Source organism: Chaetodon auriga, chromosome 10 (genome assembly GCF_051107435.1).
Source record: "Chaetodon auriga isolate fChaAug3 chromosome 10, fChaAug3.hap1, whole genome shotgun sequence".
Lineage (NCBI taxonomy): Eukaryota > Metazoa > Chordata > Actinopteri > Chaetodontiformes > Chaetodontidae > Chaetodon > Chaetodon auriga.
In genome coordinates this window covers 21,107,987-21,130,743 of record NC_135083.1, presented here as the reverse complement: position 1 = coordinate 21,130,743, position 22,757 = coordinate 21,107,987, and the positions used below count along the sequence as shown (strand labels likewise).

Sequence of the window (22,757 nt, the reverse complement as noted above, 5' to 3'; positions counted from 1 at the left end):
CAACATTCAGCGATGACGTCGAAACTCAAAACACTGTCATTTATTGATGAAATGTGAACTTTGCTTTGCAAGTATCTGGTTGGCTAAGGAACAACAAACAGTCATGTTTATAGTAATTTAAAAAAAAGTCAGAAATGAATGAATGTAATCCCAATGTGCCAATTAACCCAACCTTCACAGAGTGTACAGCTGATTTGTGCGTTTTGATATGTCATTGTTTACACAACTATAATAAAACGTTGAGGTGTCAGCTCAGATCATGCTTCTGGGAAATAATGAAACATTTGCGCCTGGCAGCCTCATTATTAAGATTCATTATCATTTGATTGTGGTTGTTCATGCTCAAGGCTTTTCTCTCCATCTTAAAAACTGAATTTACTGCAGCATCAGTTGGTGGTTTAATCTGTGTGAACAGCAGATGTAGTAAATTCCCCTCAAATAACACACAGCTCCTGACGTGCTTGAATGCAAATTAAAAAGACGTATTAGTTTCAGGGCCGGGTTGCAAAACAGTGGAGCCATTCACTGACCGCTGTTTGTCATTTCCTCCCTCGCAGAAGCTTAAACATATGACTATAAAAGCAAAGTCCTCCTTTGCCCTGACAGGAAGTTGCCTTTATTGATTCCTGGATGAGATGCGTCAGATCAAGGAACAGTGTGTGGGGTTTTCCGAGTAGCACACTCGTGACACAATTGATAAGATGGTTACATTAAACTTTAACGCTCATTCAGGAGTGGCCATAATAAAAGTGCAACTTCCTGGAGCAAAATCTGAACTGCCAGTAAACAAGGTTAGACAACAGACGTGGAGAAAAAAAAAAAAAAGGCTCAGTCATGGCTTCAAACTGTCCTGTGGATTTTTTTTATGAATAAAGGTAAAAATGTAAAAGCTTCTCCTGAGTTGGTGCCATTTTGCTCAAGGGCATTTAAACTTTAAAAAAAATAAGGCTATTTATGAAGTTGTCTGCGTGGTCTTCCTTCTCTCCAGGATAAACAGCCTCCTTCCTTGTGGATAGCAGCTACATTTAAATGCTTTATTCAACCCTTCATGCAGCTCATATGTTTAAAATGCTGAAAATAACAGCGTCTCTGTCATCACGGCTAGAACTGATGTTTTTCCTGCCTTGCTTTTCAATATCAATATTAGTTAACAAGCAATATTCTCGGCCATCATGCGGTGAAGCACTTTTCACAAACGCTGCCTCATCAACACGCTGTCCTGTGTTCTCTGCTGCTCCTCCACTACAAGGACTGCACCTGGAGGCAAAACAGTCCACGACACAGAGAGCCTGCTTGTTACACTGATCTGTATTTCACTTTGAGGCACACTTTCCAGGAACCTTTTCCAAAAATGGAGGGGAAGAGATGCAGATTCACGACAGAAATGAGCAAAATTCACATGAACTTTCCACAGTGCATTCATAGATCTTTATTAAACTATGTGATAATGAACCATTCTGATGCCATTTCTGGCAGCTCATTGCATCAGCAGTTGCAGCCTATACAGCAAACAAGGCATCTGGGCAGAGCCAGTGCAGGAAGAGGAAAGCCTCCACTGAACATGGGAGCACTCAATACACCACTACTCACTTCAGGCATACTGTGAGCAACAGAGGAACAGGGAATCAAAACAAAAACACATCGACATCATGTTCAAGTAAATGTAAGAGGACAAGCAGAAAGAAAATACCGTGTTACTACTGCATACCTCCACGTACGCCGGCCGCACTCGGAGCCAGAATTTATTTATCGATGGTGAAATTACACCAATAAAAATAATAATAGTCATAGTAATAATAATAAGAATTCAGACACAATACAAAATGCAAGAGTGGATAAAACAATCAGTTAGAAATACAATTTGAAACACGTCAGCAAAATGCAACGACGACGAGAAAAGAACCCCAACACTGACGGCAGAAACCTAGTGCACGACCAAAAACGCTTCCACTGCCCACGGACATCCACACATAGCCTGAGGCCGAAGATTCAGCAGTTTCACACTTTCAAGTATTGATGTTTCACCAAATCATAAAAAAAAAAAAGTCTGACCCACAGAGGCGAAGTAAAATACAATAAAAATCAAAATTATCCACAGCGCAACAGAGTTCAGAAACACAGAGACAAAAAAAAAAAGTCATTTCTCATTCACCAGACACGGATCACAGTTCAGATGGGAAAAGAACAAAAGGAAAAACCAGACGGACTCAAACATTCAAATTCAACTGAAGTACGTCGAGCGGTGCAGCATATTTCCAGCAGACACAGGACTTCACTGACACAGGGCATCAATGCCGCTCACGTCATGAAGCACAGCTTTTTATTCACAGAAAGAATCAACCATTAAAATACCTTGGCAACAATTTGTACTCTCTGGGAAAACTCAGACAAGGGGCAGACATCATGAGAGACAAAGCTTCAAAGCTTCGACTGATGTACTGGGACCTGAAGAAAATGACAGTGTGCTCTCGTAAAGCCTGTCAGAGAGGATGATATGGTTTCTGCGGGTTATATTGTTACCTTATTCAAATATTCCCTGCAAGGTCACTGGGATCCGGTGACTGAGCGCTATTACTCCAGTACATTTTGATTAGGCTTAGCTGTACTTTAAAATCGGGTTTCTTAAGAATCACGAACTACAGCTGTGGAAACTGGCCAGTTTACGACTGAAGGAAACAAACAAGGTGAGAGACCTCGAGCTGGCTTGTCGAACATTTCTGTTGGTGGAGAAAGAGGAATGTTCTGAGCACAGACACCAACAAATGCTGCTCGTCTGTGCTTTGTTTGATGCCTTAAATTAAAAAAAAAACAAAAACAAAGGTAGACTGAACGCACGTTATGATTTTATTTTTCTGAGAGGCATCATTTTGTTTAGTTTTTTTAAGGGTTTTCAGGACCATTAAGTCATTAAACGAGCAAGGTCAGATTTCACCAACTTATCTGCTGATCCTGGAGGCTAAAAATAGCAGACAATCTGCCAGACAGCGCTGAGGGCTCGGTGCTCCGCAGCACCACCGTCTTCCTTATCACATCAATGACACCGGCTTACTCGCCCCGCTATCATCAAGCCTGGATTATGGCCATCTTCTAAATTACTTTTTGGAGACAAATCTATTCTTCAATCTCGGGCAGATGGCCATCTGGCCCACTGTAATCGCCCCCTTTCCCTTGTCTCCTTGTGACGATCTCCTCCGACAGATGTTGAACCACATCAGACCTGCTGATTAACGAGGACAGCCAGTCAAACGAAGCCGAGACACGGCGGTCAGCCAAGCTCAACTCCAACCACCCATTCAGGAATCCTCTCCACCCGATTTGAGCTGCTTTTACTATCTACTGCTAAATCAAAATCAGGATGCTGCTTAGACTACTGTGCTCGAACATGATCTCTTCAACCATAATGCTCCTTTATAAATATATATATATATTTAAAAAAATCAACATCTCATATGTTACACATCCATGACCAACAGTATCAACAAAAACACCAAGAAATAGTAAAAACAAGCTGATGAAAGGGATGAAAAAAAAACCAAAAAAACTACCATTTGATTGAGTTTGCACTTCTACAGCTGAAATTAATGTGAAAATGTGTTGCAGAAGAGGGCCTGCTTGTCTTCCCTGTGCCTCAGGGTCCTGTGAGTTACGTAACTGCCCTTGCTATCACTCAGCGGCCACATTAATAACCACCACAGCTGGAGAGACAGAATGCCACAAAAACAGTCAAAAGTCTGAGTTCAAATGACAGCCAGCAAAGACAGAGAAAGAGGGACAGTGGAGAGACAAACAGCTTAGCTTTGACCTCTTCTTGGGTCCCATACAGTTCAGTTCAGGCCGGGGCAGACTCCATGTTTAATATCCGCCGCCCCGAGGAAAAACTGGTAGCTTCTCACATCAGCTCAGTTTTCCAAGGTCTGGAAAAGTGGTAACAGCAGAGATGTAACAGCAAGTTTGGGAAGGCTAGATTACAGACATCCTGTGACAAGGCACTTGCGCTGGTTAAAAGAGGGACAGGCTGGAGCGGTGGGGGGAGAAAGGGAGGAGGACAAGGGTCCTGAGTGAGAGCGCTATGCTGTAGAGTCCTCCTCTCCACAGAGGGTAAGGTTTGACTCCAGACAGAGAAGTCCAGCAGGACGGCAGCAGGAGAGGGGTCAGCTCGCCACCTTTAGCCCAAGCAGGGTCCACCGACGTGGCGAGAAGTCAGAGCAACACGCTCCCTCCTCCCCCGAGGGGTTGTCAGGCGCTGACAAAGCGACACCTCTGAAACTGAAGCAAACAGGAACAGACAAGAAGACAAGTGGAGTTAATGGTTGGTGTCACTTTGAATCATGGCCACTGGGATCTGATGTAATTCATGATATGGAGCTAAAAGCAGCATTAACTCAGAATATGCTACACCTGCCAGGTTATCTAGACAGGGAGAGATGGAGGACATACAGCAGCGTGCCCATGAGTGTCTGAAAGGATTTTTGTTCAGTGATTAGAAGCCTGAAAACCATCAACCTTAACTGCCTTTATAAAACCTTTGCAACTTTATTATAAGTTCATTTTTCGGGTACATAGTTTTAATTTCTTGTTGTTTAAGTGATACTGACAAGTCTGTGATAAGCTAAAATTAGAACAGGCGATGTATCTGTTGTGCTCTATAACAAGGATTTCTGAGAGAGATGACAGTCAGGACAATGGCATGTTCAGTAAATGTGCCTTGAAACAGCAGTAAATTTAGTCTTTTTCCCACTTCTGTGTTGAAATATAAAACATTTGTGCTTAAAAACACAGAACAGTTTTTTCCCACATGCTCAACTGGAACAACTACATTCCATACAAACCAACTGGTTTTGGCGTTTTGGCCCAGAGATAGTCGTGAAATGGGTGAAAGGCTGAATATCCAACAGCCAACTGAAATGACAACTTCCACATTTAAAAGGCCTCAAGGACGACATCTTAAGTCAACATCAGACACTGAGAGTTCAAATAATTTAGAGGTTTTACTTCAAAGTTTGAACCATGATAGACACACACGAATCTATACTGTTAAGAGCTATAATTTGGATATTTCAAAACACAGACTGCTTACAGAAACGTGTATTTTACATACATTCTCTGGTGATTAAAACCCCGTTTGATGTATGTGTCGTGCTGATGACCCCAAACTAACGCCATCACTCCTTTTAACGCTGCTGGGTTCGCTCACTGCTTATTAATCACTATGAGAGCGAAAAGAACGGCCCCGTGAGAATTGAGGTTGATTATAATTTGAACGTAAATTAAATCTTTTGTTGCTTTAAGGGGATCTCGAGTTTTCTTGCTCAGCCGCTCCTGGCCACCCTGTAATTTGAATCATAACAAAAGAGAGCGTCACACTTGGAAAATGAATTCTGACACGCTGGAAGAAACCGAACTCTTTCTTGTGTCTGTAAAAGTTTTAAAAGCACCTTGAGTTGTGATTTTAGGGGGAAATGGTGTGCTAGCGCCATGTGTTGATTAATAGGACTTTGTATTGCATGAACTTGCACGAGCCTGTGCAGGAGATTAACAAAACAGGGAGCCACTCATCAACAAGCAGCTTCGCAGTAAAACTCCACAAGGAACCTTTAAATTAGAGCTAAATTTGTTCACTTTTGCAGGAGGAAAACACCGACACAAGTGCTCGCTTTCAACATAAGTGGCTGAATGTATTTCGCCACAGCACCAAGTGAAATGCAAAGTATACAGAATGAAATTCATGAAGTACTCACAGAGAGGCAAACAGAGAGATGTGGAGGTCCACGCCGATGGTTTTACCTCCTGGTGTTGCTGCTAAAAGACGTCTGAGGGCTTTTAAAGTTTATGTTCTCGTACACACTTGACGTATCTTCATTTGTCATCCTGCAGTAACACACAGAGACAGTAATCACCATCCTTTTTATCGCTACGGTTCTGTGATCGCACGTTAAATAATCATCACAGTATGTGCTCTACTTACACAGAGGAGGAACGCGAGGATACCATGTTGGGTTTGGACCTGGAGTTGGTCATCTGGGGATATTTGATATTGGAATATTCCCTCTCCTTCATCTTATTCCTCTGCGCAGTGACAACATGACAAGAGGCAGATTCAGTTTAGAAGACAAGATCCTCTACAAAGCTCTCACAAAGTGTCCCGTCTCAAAGACATGAATTTAACTTTAAACGCTCCCAGATGGCACTCAGCACTTTGGAAGCTTACTGAGATAGTTACCATGCTGATGTTTGCCTCACTGCTCTAGCTGTCATAACACAGCGCACAGTACCGGCCGTCAGACTGTGAGCTCCCACACATCTTACATAAATATTTTAAAGCCGTCATTACTGTGTCAAACAGCGTTATATGATGTATTTAAACTTCTTTTGGAAGCCACTGCGATGATGACACGTGTGGTGGAGTACCTGCTCCTCCTCCAGTCTCTTCTGAGCCGTGTCGATGTACTGCTGGACAGCCATGTAGATGAACTTGTACTGGGCCTCGGTCTGCACCATGCCCGACCTCTGCTGCCGTACCCTCTGGATGGTCTTGGGGATGTCAATGTCACAATCTAGACCTAGAAGACACACACATCCAGAAGTTAGTAAGTACGTTTGTAACATAAAACAGTCCAGCGTGTCAGTGTCATGTCTGAGTCTCCCACCTTGGCGGTTAATGATGTCAATAAGGATGTCAATGATGATAATGGTGCCTGTCCTGCCGATGCCTGCACTGCAGGGACAACAGAGTGAAAAGTCAAACACTTGAAGAAATTAAACTCAATGACGTGAAAGGTGAAAACTAGACAAAGACAATGGAAGCAACACATGAAAGTCTGAGGTTATGAATTCAAGGTTTACACCTGCCAACAGCAATAAAACTGAACTTGAATTTGTTGTTGTGTCACATTTAAAATGCTGTTAGATCTTCAAGAGAGCTCAGCTCAACTCAATATTTTCCCCACAATAACATCATGAATTTACCAGCAGCCGACCCATCCTTGAAGTTAATGAGTCAGATGTGTTCTGTCTGGTTTGGTATGGTGAAACACATGGAAGCACACCAAACGGACAAATCTATTACATCAGTGAGAAAGTAAACACAGCTGCAGGTGGTAACATGGAGCTTTAAATGCAATTAAGAATCTGTGTGTTTCAATTATTGATAATCCTGTCTTTGAAGCGGACAGAAAGCCACGGAGCTTGGGGCACGAATGTGATGATTTATTGCTAATGAGGAGGTAACATTTTGAACCTTAACTATAGCGCACCCAAGTGGCAACTGAAATGAAATTTCATGAAATCCTAATTTCATCAGTTTTCCGTTTCAGGTGTCCCCGATATGATCTCATGGGAAATTGAGTCAACGCAGAAAGGAACAAAAAGGAAAAAAGCAGGCAGTGACACATAGATGAGTTCAGCCACACACAGGGTTCATACAGCTTTTTAAGAGTAAAGTTCAGGCACTTTTACAAATTTCCAGACTGTCTAAGCCTTTATCATCACATCTTAATTGTTACTATAGTCGCAAGTGTGAAAAATAAAGTTTACAGAATTCCTATATACCCACAACAGCTGATGTATATTGCCACTTTGTTAGTTTTAGCAGCTGTTCATATTAACTTTGATTATATGTTTTGATAAAGAGTGTTTAATTCTTGCTAATTTTTTTTTCTTGCCACCTTGAACTGATAACTCCAAACATTTAAGACTTTAAAGAACCCTGCATACTGGAAAACATCTGGAAGACTCGAGCGAGTGAATGTGTAACGTCTGACTGTGTGTGTGTGTGTGTGTGTGTGTGTGTGTGTGTGTGTGTGTGTGTGTGAGCATGTCTCTGAACCTGAACGTACGTTCATCAATGAACTTTCAGCAAAGAATACAATATGTGTGTGTTCAAACTTGAAGTGAAACTGGGTTATTCTATTGTCTCTCATATTTACACTCTACAACCACACTGTCTCCAGCAGTAACACTGCCCTCAGGTTTGTGGTACACAAGATATGGGACTTTAGTAACTCTCGTTGTTGATATCTGCTGATGAACTATGCCGGCAGATAACCTCTACCTCTATCTGACCCATCAATAATTAGCTTATGGCCCAGTGACAGTCTGTTTCTGCCGAGCTCCAAGCTCCATATCGTCAAACAGTGTCCCTCCCTGCTGGCTGTACCTGCAGTGGACGACAATAGGCCCAGTGTCTGGAATGGTGCTCTGGGTGCGGTTGACTTCCTCTAGAAACCAGAGGACACCGCCGGGCTCATTGGGCACCCCGTGGTCCGGCCAGCTCAGGTACTGGTAATGCCAGATGTACCTCAGAGGCTCCTTCTGTAGGAAAGTAACAGCACAAAAAAGGCGATGAGCTGCAGTTGTAAAAATGTGTCTTAACACTTCCGGTGTTATTTGTTAATTTGATTATGGGCTTGTAACATATACTCTGATGTGTCTTCCTCCTCTGTCCTCTCCATACTGCTCATTGAAAGGCACGAGACCACTGTAAGAAATAGTAAACTAAATCTCCAGTGCTCAATCCACACGTCTTCTAAACTTCAGAGCTGATACGATACCTCAGCAGTTTGATTTAGCCCGATGAAGGGGGCACTTTCCAACGCTACAGTTAGTACAAATGAAAAATAAAAACTGTGGATTCTTTCTCTAATTTCTTACAGTGGACTCATAACGACGGGCAGTTTTACAGCAACCAGCTTCCTTGGTCCTTCCTGTGTGCTGTATGAAACTGTAGACAGACTTACAAAATGCTTTAGCCTCCTGCTTTTACAGTAATCTTGATGAACTTGAGTGTGATCTATTAATAAACGAGTGAAGGTGGATTTTCCTAATTTTAGCTGCAATTCAGCTAAAAACAAGCATTGAGGGCCGACAGAAGCGTCACTTTGGAAACAATGCCGCGAAGGTGAGCTCAGACAGGCTTCCACCTTTGTGGTTTTAAATAGGATAAAGGACTTTAAATAGCCATATATAAGATATTCACTCTGCACGCTTCTACAGGCACCACGATTGGATATCTAAACATTACATACCATTTCAAAATCCTCCATTTCAAACCTTTTTTATCCATCATTTGCTACTTCTTGTATAAATGTATAAAAGGAGAATTCTGGCTTAACTTTTTGTTTTTATTTATAGGTAAGAAAACTAGAAATCTTCTAAGACTATGTGCACTTTTGCGATCTACTTTTCCCTATCTGCTTCAAAGCACAAGCACATGCCGAAGGATTGTGTGTGTATGTGTGTGAGGGGTTAGATTATCTGACCCCAGGTCAGTGTCTCAGCTCTGATTGAGTACGCTCTTTCCCCTACCCGGTCAAGACGGGTCACCTCCAGCTTCCTCAAGATGTAGTCTTGAGCTGGCCGCTCGTCCACATTCCTTACCAGCACCTTCCCAAACTCCTTGGCGCCATGGAGGTCGGGCCAGTAACGCACACATTTGTTCTACATTGGAGGAAAAACAGAGAGAAAGATGGAGAGAGGACAGGGAGGGCGGTGGGTATTAGACAATCGAAAGAACCGGCTCATCTCAAGCAGCTTTCCAATCAGCTTAACTGTCATACTATCCTTGTCAGCCGTCTCCCTCCCCACCCCCAAACCTTCCACACACACACACACACACACACACACACACACACTACACATATCCATGCCTCTCTTAGAATCAGCTAACACCAAGTCAAGACAAATGAAATGGTTGACATGCAGTTCAAGCAATGCAGATTTGTAAAGGTCATCACCAGGACTCGATAACGTATCATTAAATTAAAAGTTTTTTTGTCAAATGAACTTTGAGGGAACTTTTCTTTTCCTTTATCTCTGTTCGTGTAGTGGATCTTTACGATTTAATGTTTTAGATGTGGGGTATTTGGCTCATGCTTTTATCATTGAATCTTGGATCTCTCATCAGAGAACACTCCGTTCTTAGATCTCCATCATTATAAGCAATCAACAGCAATCAGCTCAAAGGAGTGCAATCTTGAGACAACAGAGTGTTTAGGACTAAATGCTAAAGAAAACAAAGAGCTGTGGAGAGAAAAGTACGGGGAATGTAATGCACACAACACAGTTCTTCTTAATTCATTTACCTTTCTAGTTCAACATTAAGGTATACAGAAGCAACCGTGATATTTTAACTACACTGCTGTACATCTGCTGCATGTTTAGGGCCAATCGCTCACCCGTCCTCGCTCCACCTCCTTTGTAGTCATCACAATGACATGTGTATTCTCTTGATACACCATCTTCCAGAAGTCAACGACCGTATTCTGTAGGCACCCTTGGGTGGCGATGAAGACTTTGCCCTCATCCACGTGGCGCCCCTCTTCATGCATACTCTGTACAGTGTGGACAATTATATGACAAATACCATATTTTGACTCTGAGACGTCTGAAACGTAAAGTGAACTGCTGTCTTTTGATGTTCTACAGCTGATCAGTGTCATTGTATAATGCTGAACAGACTCACTCTGATGTAGTTGGCATTGATGTAGTCTGAACCGGGAACATCTGGATCTGCTTCCCTGATTTCAACCCGAGTTGTGTCGACTGAAAACACAAAGTCAAACTGTCATTTATGCACAACTGAATATCTACAGTTTCCTGAGACCAAACATGTCAATTGATAAAAGCTAAATGATGAAAAAAAAAATCTTCATGCTCTGCTGAGGCCTCTATGTTGTCTGGTGTCTATTTGTGTCATTCTTTCCACAGGAAGCTGGAGAGACAGGAAATGGCAGGTTGCTGTGAGACTTACAGGGCAGGATATTCTTGTATCTGTTTTTACTCTTGTTTTCTGGCTTCTGGCCTTCTTTCCGGGGATACAGCAGTTTGCACTCCTGCTGCTGAAGTACCTGCAGATTAAAACATTTCGATATGACTTTAAGGTTCCCTGCAGAGCTTTAGACCTCTAGTAGCACTAACACGGTACACATTCCTGCCAGTGGTTTCACACTATTCCACTGATCAACAAGTGTCAGGAAATGACCAAAATATATAGCAATGCACCAGTAAAGGCAGGGAAGGTGAAGACTGCGAGCTAGCAAACACTGATGACAGCAATGCTGGATATAAAATACTTTGCTGACTTTGCAAATGTTTCATGAGGAAGGAAATGTATTCAACATATATTCAGCAACACTGAATACGAACATAACTTTTGTTTGATTACTCCACAGGGACCCAGAGACAGTGTAATGGGCCTCTAATACAGTAGGGGTCACCCTGGAGCACAAGAACAAGGAAACTGCATGTGTCAGTGTTCAGGTTGTGGACGTGAGAGGAAGTTTCCCTAAAATACAACCAGGGCTCAAAAGCACTTCTTTCATACTTGCTACATGAATTCATTTTGAATGTATAGTTACTCTAAAAGGATAGAACATGTAAATCAATTACAGTATTTATCTACATCAGTTAATATCTGAATAGCACTGAATTGACTTCCACATAACCCATCATTCAACTCATCTATGAGACAGCGCACAAGTGTTTCCAAGTCACCCACACACACACAGGATGTAACAAGTGATTTAATTGACTTAATTAGTTAATTAGTGACTAATTGACAATCATTTGAAAGCTAATTATCATCTCTGATCTCCGAGCCTGAGACTCATATCGGACACTATATCAACGGATATACGAGGACTCATCTTTTTCTGCAAAAATGGAAGAAACCGTTGGAATCTGTGGGTGTTAAATATAATTACATGACGGTGGACAAACGGCAGAAGTGGGGACATTAGGCATGAATCAGATCCACGTATACAATAATGATCATATAAGTGCCATTTCATTTCACCATATCATGCCTCTTATTATGTAAATGCTGTGAATTGCTTCTTTTTTTATTTTAGTTTCGTATGGACCTGCCCTGTAATACTATGTTTTGTATGTCTGCTCCTTTAGAAGAATTGAATAAAACAAAAAATTTGATTTAAATTTTTTTTTTTATCTAGGAGCAGGCAATCAAACAACCAGACACTGATCAGTAACTATTATCTTGCAGACAAACATAAACTGTAAAATCCTGTTATTGAGCCAATGAATGCCAAAGAATACTTGATGGCTGAATATGCACTGACACAATAGAGATGATTCACGTGATTGACATGTCAGTTGCATGAAAATAACAAAAACAGGAACATAAGAGCGTGCCAAAAGAAATGCTTCGCCCGACATCATTACTCAAAGGTTAGGGTCCCATAAATACACTTGAATTTCCTTTGACAGCCAAGACAACAAATAACTCACCAGAAAAAAAAACTCACACAAATAGATATGAAATGGCTGAATATAAAAGGTCACGGAACAAATGGCCTATAAGATGACATTTTATGACATCTATGTGACTAATTATTGTTTTGGAAGATACTGCGTACTCTGTTAGTAGCTAAAGCCAGAAAGCCATCAAAATGAGAATTAAAAACTCAGCATTAAAACTCAAATATGTTTTGCAAGAGATGTGTGTTGTACAAGAATTTGGCATCTGGGCAGAGATGACACTCAAAGGGATAATTTACACCAATCAGTTTTCTCACACACAGCTCGAGCCAATAAAGCTCTTAACTGTCAACTCATTTAATAAAGCTGTTAAACATGTATGTATACACGATAGAAATTTCCCCACATTACAAAAAAAAAAAAAAAAAAAGAGGAAAAGGAAAGGAATGATGGTTTTGAGGCTACATACCTCAAATTCTTCCCAGAATCCTTGCTTGGGTTTCTCAGAGTTGTCTGCTACTTTGTTGAGCTCTCGTACCCGATTCTCAATGTTGGCTGCATTTATCCTTGTGGCGTTAAAGGGCTGTCATGGTCACAGGGAAATCAAATTAGTCGACAGAGCAAAGCAAGTTCTTAAGTATGAAAACAGCATGCAATGCTTTGGACGCTTGTGCTTATTAAACTTCTCTTCCATACCTGTTTGAGGTGCACCACGATGCCACTTTTCTCCACCATGGGGTTTTTCTTGTAGTGATCCACCAGGTCAGCCAGGGTGTCGAACCTCTCACCGCCGCCCACGTCGTATTTACCGTCCTGCTGGAAACCAACATCAACAGTTCAACTACAGCAACAACGGCTGATGTGAGGAGTTCCTAGAGCACAAATTGATTCATAACTTGCTTAAATATACATTATTCAAACAGTATGTGGAATCAGTTTAAGCGGCCAACTCAGGGAGGCATTACAAGACTCCAGGCTGTATTAATCAACAAAATCCTCCTCATCAATTAAAGTTTCTACGTATCTCATGTGGCCCGCACTGAGTTACCTCACCTGGTAGCGTATCATAACGTGGGTGACCTTGGTCTTGCGGTCCACATTCTCATGTTTCTCCTCATTGGTAAGAACTGAGAGGACGAAGTCGCCTGGTTTACTCTGGCTCTCCCGTACCAAGAAGCTACCGGCTTTGCCTTTGTCTGTGAGCAGTTTCTCTGCGTCTCGCCCAGAGAGGTGCCCGTGGTACCACCTGGAGAGGAGCGAGAGAACAGACTGTGATATACCAACACATGAATCCAGACACCGTACTCAATGACAAACTGAACATGCAAACCAGCAACATGATATTACCTCGTAATTATTGTTATATTATAATAATTTGGTATGATGTTGTATTTAATTTCATGTATGCTGCAACAGCTGATGTGGACTTTAGCTCAGGTTTTGGTCTCTACCAGATCCTGAGGGAAATATCTGGCTTTTTAGCTGCTTAAAGTTCAACTATGTTCACCAGCGAATCACTTCCTGTGTCCGTCTGCTGTGAGGTGCTGAGCAGGTAGCGCACAGTGTGCAGCCAAAAACAACGGTATGAGAGTAATTAGAGTGAACCAAAGCAGTAAAGTTGCAGCAGGGCAGCTAAATAATGATCTGAAACTCACTATAAAGCATCGTAAAGCCCAGAGGAGCTGCATATTCAGGTGATTATTCTCTATAGGGTTCATCACTACGAGCGACCCCTTTCACATTGTTTTCACATTGTCATCTGATAGATTGTTATTATACATATTGATTACAGCTCAAATGATGTTTAGGACATTCAGGGTCACCATTTAGTGTGGGCATCATGTCATATTAGCTGTCCTGATGAAGGCGAAGCTGGCAGCTACAGATCAGTCACAACCACAACAATAACAACACACTAAATAAAAAGATGTAGCAGGCAAGACCTGTTCAAAACACAGCGAACATCAGCGTTCATTATTTCAGACTAGCTGCGTTCACAGTTTGATTCTACAACTCCTGTGGAGGAGGAGAAGCTCAGCCTCGGGCTAGATGCTGTTTCAAGGTACAGCACAACGATTATCAAGACAAGTAACAAGAACTCAGACTGAAAGTTGGCGAACTTCCTCCCTCAAGGGAAAAAGTCCCATATTGTAGCTTTAGGGTTCAACATATAGTAATTTCTATCTATATGCTCTCGGAGTGTCGACTCCTACTCGAGAATGAAAAATGAAAGTGTCTCTTACACTGCTGCAGCCTCACACAGTTGCTGATGACATGAAAAACCTGCATGTGTGCGTTTTTTTTTTTCCTATGTGGTGAACACGAACGTGTGGGAGGCTCTGACAAGAGACGTATGTCGAATGGAAAAACCACATAAACCAAAACGATAGATCTCAAGTTGTTCCGACACCTAAACAGAAACTAAGATCTACACATCGCATGCGTAGAAAATTAAAATGTACATAACCTGCTCAGCACAAGATGACACCAAGCACGACGGAAAAGCGATTATCTGCAGATGATGATGTATGTAAATATGTGCAATGCTTCCTGTATGTGTGTGAGTGTATGCATTGATTCCTGGCATTAACACACCAGCTGCCAATCTTCCATTCCAACGAAGGTATGCAAGTGTGATGAAGTGTATAGCTGCGTCTAACCTGTGCACTGCATCCTCTCCGGACAGATGTTAGCGAGTGAATACTTGGTGCACATAAACAAAAACAGCAGCACCAACCACTTAGTTTGTCTGAAGATGCATTTGGCAGCATGCCACTGTTTACACATGTGGATCTGAAGTGCATCTGGATTTAATGTGTGGGAGTGCATGTTTACAGAGTGATGCATCCTCCCTGCAAACAGTAGGTATAAACCCATACGTGCATTGGTAAATAGTTAATGAAATAAGGCTCGATTCTTTCCTGTTGCTGTTTTAGTTGAGATGCCGGTGATGGAGGCCTCGACATTATTCAATATTATCGATAATTCTAAACAGATTGCATGTTAATTTTTCTAAATAAGTTGTTTAAGCCTGAACTAATCTAATGAATAAATGAAAGTGACTGTGTTTAAGAATTGTTGGTAATGTGCAGTTACTCACAGCTCTACAGCATTTTCAAGAGAAACACATTTTTCCACTATAATCCATTACAGTGGATTGTCAGTCAAAATGAGAGAAATATTTGTGTTAATAACCCCAAAAAGTTCCATTGAAGACATGAAGGAGATCTGAACTCACTAGCTCTTGAATTAATGGACAGTTAGCTAGTCACTCAGCTAACTGTCTGACACCAAAATATCCACTGAATGGCCATTTATCGCCCTATAATGCACAGATTTGATACATTCATCACTCCCTGTCACTGTCAACACTATAAATCTCTGTTTCTTTGTCTTTTTTTTTTTTTTTTGTCTTTTTGTCCTCGTTGAGCTGTATGCTTTTTTCCTGTGCAAGTACAATGAGTGAAATGTTTAAACAGGAGTCAAATTCTTTGTATGTGCACACATACTTGGCCAATAAAGATGATTCTGATTCTGATGAGGGATAATTTACTTTCTGAATATTCATGTTACAATAAGTTTGTTCTGTTTATTTTTGCAACTGTGCATTTATTGCTATGGAATTAGTAGCTTTCCCTCCAGACTTTTATTGCAGTTCTGCAAACCTGAAAATTGCCCCTTTAGGTTCAATATAGAGGAAATGTATTGTGATGACACACAACTTTAAAGTATAATACTAGATGTAACAATTTTTATGCCCCAAAACGAATTCAAAAAATGACAAAAATTCAATATTTTGCTCAGTTTTGTTCTCTGCAGGGTGAAAATACCTCACAAACAGCATTTAGGCTTTAGCAGGATACTGTAGCTGCAGTGAAAGCTTGACTAATAACATTTCTCAGGTGGTTTAGCTGCTTCTCGCGGCAGGATGAGCCATTACAGTCTGACACCCCTGAAGCTGTTGGAATAAAAATAACTGCGGTCAGGGAGAAACTTTCCTGCAGTTGTAATGAGTTTAGATAAAAGAGCAACATATCAAGCTAACCTTAGGTAAGTTTATATGTATATTTGTGTGTATCTGCCTGGATTTATCCACATAGTGCTTAGCTGTATGCTAATGTGGGCTTATTTGCATGTGTGGGTGTTAGTTTGCGAGATTGTCGGCACCTCTCAGAGGTGGGGTCTTTGCAGTTGAGTGGGTATTTGAGCTCGATGACATGGCCGTTCCTCTCTCGAAGGAGATCCTGCTGCTCGGTGTAGTACTGAACCAGCTCGGCCAGCGTGGCAAACTTCTCGCCACCGTACAGGTCGTAGTAGTCACCCGAGTTCTGTATCTTAATGTGGGTCACCTCATCGTTCCGCCTGAGCAGGAAACAACAAAATGGGAATCACCGTTAGCCATCATGCATGTAGACAGAGGTGGACTCACTCCAAAGAAGCGCTCAGCATTTTTCACTGTGAATGTTTCTCTTGTTCTTGTTGCACCCTAGAGATATTTAAGCAGTGAACACACACACACACACACACACACACACACACACACACAGATGCAGACAAACACACACACGCACACACACAAACAGCCACCCACACATATGTTCATACAGTATATGCTCACACAAACAAAACCAACACCATACACACTTTGTCGCCTACTCACACAGCCTAAATGCATTTACACTATAAAATGTCCATCTTGTTAAACCATCTGCTCCTATTTTAAGACTTTGAACCTCATTTTCTTAAAACCATGTTCAAGAATTTGCAGTTATTTCCTGTTCAGTGTTATTTTCTTATAATAATCTACCTTATTCTGTCTGTGCATTTCTATCTCTGTAATACCGGAGCTTTTCTCGCAAAGCTGAACACATTGTTATATATAATAAGTATATAACTGTTACATATTATAATGTAACTTTGACCTTTTTATTTGTGCCAACAGTGGAATGATAGAATAAGCCACAAGCTACTGTGGGAAGGAATATGCAAGAAAAGGCTATAAAGCCACAGTGATTTTCACATTGACTCCTATAAACAGAACAACAGAAAATCTTCTCACAAGGGATCATCCCTTGTTTTAATACTCTGTAGTTTTCATATTGAATGTATTTGGAGGAAGGCTGTATCGTGATTGCAGAACAATACAGCAGAAATGCAGCTGCCGAGCTCAAAGACTGATAAGCCAGAAAACATTTGGTACCACTTTGCATATTCAAAGTCCTCTGACTGGTTTGAATAGGTGCACACAAATCTGAAAACATGTGCACGAGCACGAGCACGAGCACACACACACACAGACGCACACAAGGAGTTCTACTCTATAAAAGATATCTGCCTGGAAGCAAGTGAAGAACGAGATGCGGCTCAACAGCTCGATTGCTGAATGTACTTGTTTTTCCACTTTCTATCTCCAGTGACTCCATCTGACATGTTTCTTTGGCAGGAATAAACAAAACATCCTGTAAACATATTAAGTCATGCATACAACAGAGCTTTATGGACCACAGGGGGGTTAGCCAGTCAGTACTATCTGATCTGCAGGGCGAGATACAGTACTCTCTCTCTCTCTCTCTCTCTCTCTCTCTCTCTCTCTCTCTCTCCAAACTGATTATCAGCTAATGGTCATATCAAATGGCACAAATCCTATTTCCTCCATCACTTTTCTTGCTGTCCTCATGAATTTCCTTTTTTCTTTCTCTCTATCCACTCAACATACTGTAAATCCTTTGCTTCGTCCTTGCATTCATCTGTCCCATCTCTCTCTCTCTCTCTCTCCACCCATCTCTCCCAGTATTTTCTGGTAATTGCTTTACAGCTCTATTAGTGGCTGTTGGCAGGTTGCCACAGGTCTATGGGCCCCGTTAAAGTCCCCCTCTAAACTATCGGGCTAAATCCCCCTTTTCTCTCAGAGTTTAACACCATTAACTCTGGAATGAGCCAAACACATCCCATTAGATTTCCATTCACTTGCCCGCCCCACCCTGTCTGAGACATTGATAACATTTAGGCATCTATTAAAATATGATGGTCAGTCTTCTTTAGAGAGAGAATACAGAGAGCCAAGGTCTGCATCATGTCTCCTCAGCTCTGGTCCACTATTGTCCATTTCAATACACGACAGATTCCTTAAAATGTCTGTCATCTTCCTGTTTTTATGAGTAAGAAACATCACTATGATTAGATGGCGTTCTCCATCATGACACAATCTACTGCCCTTTTAGTCATCATCTTTTGGTACACAGTATAAATTAAGTAACACAGGTCTATCCTACTAACCAATTTACCAACTTTGTGCCTTATCAAGGTACGTTTTAATAAACCAGTTCATTTACATTATGTCATGAATTATCATTCAGAGTTACTATCCACAAACTGTCCTGTGGTTGGTCCCTTTGCCTCAGTAGACGTTCCATGCTGTCCAAAATGAAGAAACATCTTTTCTCTAATAAACAACATAGTGCATGTTTGCAGAGTAGTCTATGGGTAACACAGCACAATACAGTAAACTGGTAGAGCAGACAATGTCACTTAAAAAATACATCTTCATCTGTTTTTAGCCTTGATTGAAAAAAAGGGGCTTTACACAGTGTTGAATGTAGGCAGGTGCCTGTCCATGCAGGGTCCTAAACCTGATCACAAGAATGGTGAGCTGGATTCTGAATTTGATGGGAAGCCAGTGTAAAGACAACAGGATCAGATTAGTATGCCATGAGGCCTTTTGGAGGGTTTAGTCAGAAGCTTGGCAGCAGCATTTTGAAACACCTGTAAGCAGTTTATAGACGTCTTGCAAACACAGGTGAGGGTGAAAAGGGAACTGCAGTAACCAAGATGGGATCAATCATTTCCATCTCAGCTGTGGACACAGTACGCCTCAATTTAGCAATGTTTCTCAGCTGGTAGGAACAGGAGCAAACCATGTGCATGGTTCCACCTGGAACAGAAATAAGAACTTCTGTTTTGTCAGTATCAAGCTGTAAAAAATGAGGCCATCTGATCTTTCATAGGGTTGAGGCAGTTCAGCAGAACAGTTTTGAAACATTTTGGGGCTTAAACAAAATGTATGAACATCATCTGCATAACAAAGGTAAGAGACACCTTTAAAATTACTGATTAACCAACCAATGAATCAATGCATTCATAAAATGCTTATGACACCACAAAGTGTGCCTTGGTCAGATTTAAGCATGGCTTTGTTAAGACCCTGTCTGCTGATGCCTCCTGTGTGAGTAACCTCAAACTCCAATTCAGGCTCTCTGAAAAGTTTCCCCTTCAGTTAGATGCCATTTAATCCCACTCATGACACAAAATGCCACTTTCAAAGATTTACTTGGCTGAGGATGCAAGCAAAACTATTATAACAGCTCTGGCACAACAGAAAGTCTTACTAACAGGTGCGTAGGATCAAATATTTTTGACTATGAAGAAACAAAGCCCTCTTTCACTTGCTCTCACTTTATTACTTTATTACGTTTGCGTGCTCAGACCTTTCACCATTGAGGATGTGGCATAAAATTATAATAGGCTGTCTATGAGAAGTAGAAGTTCCTCCTTACTGACCTAAGTTCTGTACTTTCAGAACAGCGTGCATGCTCTCACCAACATCCTGGATGATTATTTCAGATGCCAAAGAATGTTTATCTGGCTGAAAATAGGATGTGTGGAATAACAGTGTTTTATCTATTTGAAATTCTGCTCGTAATTAGCTGGCTTTATTGATAACAAACTAGATTAATCTCAGCTATGCTGCTCGGTTTCACATGATAATTGCATAAAACCGAGATGCGTTAACTAGTTTTTTATCTAAATGCAAAATATACAAACTTCAATTTCTTTTAAGTGTACAAATCTGTAAACTGTAAATAAGACTTTCAGCAAAACAAGAAGAAAACCACAGTATGTCATAAGAATATGCAGCCTTTATGACTGTATGTGTTTAATTTGATAACACAAACAAGATATGTTGGTCCTTGATTATCCTATGAGCTGGTTTGAAACTATAGGACCACCTGAGGAGTAGCAAAAATGCACATAATGCCCCATAGTCCATCATAGTGTTTTTCTATGTGAGCATCCTTGTTCTTCTGCAGCTTAACAGCAGCAAACAGATCACACCTCCGTGCAGGACTCAGTGTTACAGTTTTCTCAACATTCTAGCGAAAACACTGAAGCCTGCAATAGAGTGAGTTTAAGTAATAAACAGTATTTAGATCGATGTGACTGAAAGAACTAATACACTAATCAGATGAAGTACACAAACATGGACAACTGGGAAATGCACTGCTCAAAAATGCACATAAATATGCATGTACAATGTCCAGAATATAGAAAATAATTCTTGCTTTGCCCCGAAGCTATTCCAAGTTACATTTTTCACTCAATACAGCCAGGCACCCATGAGAAATCTCTTTTACTGTATCCAGTCCACTTATCAAATTGAGGGTGATAAAGTTTTGGCCTCTATTTCAATTCCCCTTTTCCTTTTCTGCAGACTGCTATGCTGGTTTCTAACGGAGGCATGTTCAAATCTGACACAACATGTCAGATGTTATGTCAGGTCAGTGAGTTCTGTGTCTCCAGAGCTTGCCCTGATGGGTAGCGTGTAAAAAAAAAAAACAGGCGTACATCCAATGCATCATCCAGTAAAAAGCAGACATCTTTTTGAACTACATACGTCCATTTTCTCAGCTGCAGGAGGCTCACTTCTGAATGTTGGCAATTTGAGAAAAGCGATGTCTCCAAATTCAGACAACCAGGAAGTCTTGTCATCTTGTTTGTTCATAAGCAGAGTGAGGTATGTGAGCTTAAAGACAATAGCTAAGAATGGGTTAAAAAATCCTTCTACATAAACACTTGTGTGACATTTTTCTTTGAAGCGATCCCCAAGTGGTTTCATGAAAACAGATATGCAACAGTTTGTTCTATTGGTCAGACACTGAGATCAATGAGCTTAAAACACAGTCTGCACCCATTTTCACTGGGATGGTCACATTTTTGTACAAATAAACTTAAAGACAGCAGTTCAGTAACAACCTGTCAACATCTTTGTATATCATAATACAAAGATATTTGTTGTAGCTTGCCTTATAAAAGCTCTTAGGACACTGTCCTTAACAGTAGCTAGCAGTTAGCTTTGCCAATAAGTAGAGCTAATTATGGACATGTTCCGTTTGTTTCAGCATTTCAACTGACTACTTCTCCAAAAGAAGAAGTAGTCATTATTTGGGTGTTGTGTATTGTTTATGCTACATGCAATAGGCCTGCTGCATTTGTAAGTGTCAGGAAAGGAGAAACAAACATTTGCACACGATATACCCATGACTGCTGTGTCTTTGTCCTTGCTGACATGGGGATATAGGCACACCTAATGCCACTATTAGCTGAGGGCGTTAAAAACATGATGTGCTAGCGGTGAGATGTCATTACAGTCACATTGAACATGACATGAATTAGGAAACTGTTAACTGAAATACGTCGGAAAATAAAACTTAGAGGGAAATGTAGTTGAAACACAGTTAATATTCATAGATTGACTTGACATCCACAATAATAATGTTTTTCAACTATAAATAGCCTGGCTGCAGTGGAAATACATCTAAGTAAACCCAGGCTAGCGTTATATAATACAGAGAAAATCCATTTGCTCTCTGTACTAATTTGCCCTGCAAAATTCTCTGTTAAGACTGCCCTTAAAATTCCTCCTCAGGGTCTTTGGAGTGTATAAAGAGCATGAAAAATGAGAAAACTTGACCAGAATGCTCTCCTTGTGGAGTTGGACTTGGATATAAATGCGAGCTAAACTTTTTCTGCCTCAAACTTTCTCTTTCTCCCTCTTTGAGCTGCGTGAAACTCTGAACTGATTACATTTTCAAAACCCTCAAAAAGTTCTCATTAGCGTCACAGACTTCAGCCTTTAGACTCTTTTCAGCAGCAGCTCTGTCCGACCACTCCCTCTGTTCACCTCATGGACCAGAGAAGAGGAGAGGTGGTGGAGATAAGAAGAGGAGAGGCAGAGAGAGGAAGATAAGACAGAAAGAGAGAAGGACAACACACTCCCTCAGCTTCCATTACAATCTGAGCAGTGACTATCGCACTTTTAGCGGCCTTGGAAAGATGAAACCTGGCTAATGACTAGCTAATTAGCCTCTCCTTTGCTCTGATAAGATGCTCTGTGTGTGTGTGTGTGTTTGTGTGCGTGAGTATGAGTGTGAAAGTGTGTGTGTTTGTGTGCTGCGTGAAGAGAAACAGACTCAGTCAGAATAGCTTTTGTAGAAAGAGGCTAATTAAGTAACTGTCTTCAGTGTACTCTAATATTTCCCAATATTTTACAGACTTATTTTGGTAAACAACAAACTTAGACTCAAAGCATGATAGAATCTATATATTTAGACTTCTTACACTTTTTACAATCTCTATTTTGCACTGATGGAGGTGTAATGGAGCTGTAAAATGTGTCGGTTTCTACAACAGAAGTCACAAATAGTTACAGGTGTTGATTGAGTTTTTCCACTAAAGTTGACTCAATTTCCTGAGAAACAGGATATTGT

General features: G+C 41.0%; 1 protein-coding gene across 3 annotated transcripts in view; it reads right to left on the bottom strand.

Annotated features, from left to right (window-relative positions):
* Nucleotides 1-1,414: 1,414 nt before the first annotated feature.
* Nucleotides 1,415-22,757, bottom strand: part of ptpn11b (protein tyrosine phosphatase non-receptor type 11b) — a 39,328-nt gene continuing 17,985 nt past the window's right edge. For 2 of the 3 annotated variants that reach the window (XM_076740689.1, XM_076740691.1), the window contains exons 3-16: nucleotides 16,381-16,575; nucleotides 13,267-13,459; nucleotides 12,910-13,029; nucleotides 12,683-12,796; nucleotides 10,748-10,844; nucleotides 10,460-10,539; nucleotides 10,173-10,328; nucleotides 9,304-9,435; nucleotides 8,156-8,310; nucleotides 6,648-6,715; nucleotides 6,409-6,560; nucleotides 5,966-6,066; nucleotides 5,739-5,868; nucleotides 4,164-4,266 (exon numbers count right to left, since the gene is read on the bottom strand). In XM_076740689.1, the coding sequence (XP_076596804.1) occupies nucleotides 5,781-5,868; nucleotides 5,966-6,066; nucleotides 6,409-6,560; nucleotides 6,648-6,715; nucleotides 8,156-8,310; nucleotides 9,304-9,435; nucleotides 10,173-10,328; nucleotides 10,460-10,539; nucleotides 10,748-10,844; nucleotides 12,683-12,796; nucleotides 12,910-13,029; nucleotides 13,267-13,459; nucleotides 16,381-16,575 (1,651 nt within the window). In that variant the 3' untranslated portion in view covers nucleotides 4,164-4,266; nucleotides 5,739-5,780. Of the gene's footprint in view, nucleotides 4,267-5,738; nucleotides 5,869-5,965; nucleotides 6,067-6,408; nucleotides 6,561-6,647; nucleotides 6,716-8,155; nucleotides 8,311-9,303; nucleotides 9,436-10,172; nucleotides 10,329-10,459; nucleotides 10,540-10,747; nucleotides 10,845-12,682; nucleotides 12,797-12,909; nucleotides 13,030-13,266; nucleotides 13,460-16,380; nucleotides 16,576-22,757 lie in introns of all 3 variants that reach the window. The other variant, XM_076740690.1, reaches the window with a different exon arrangement.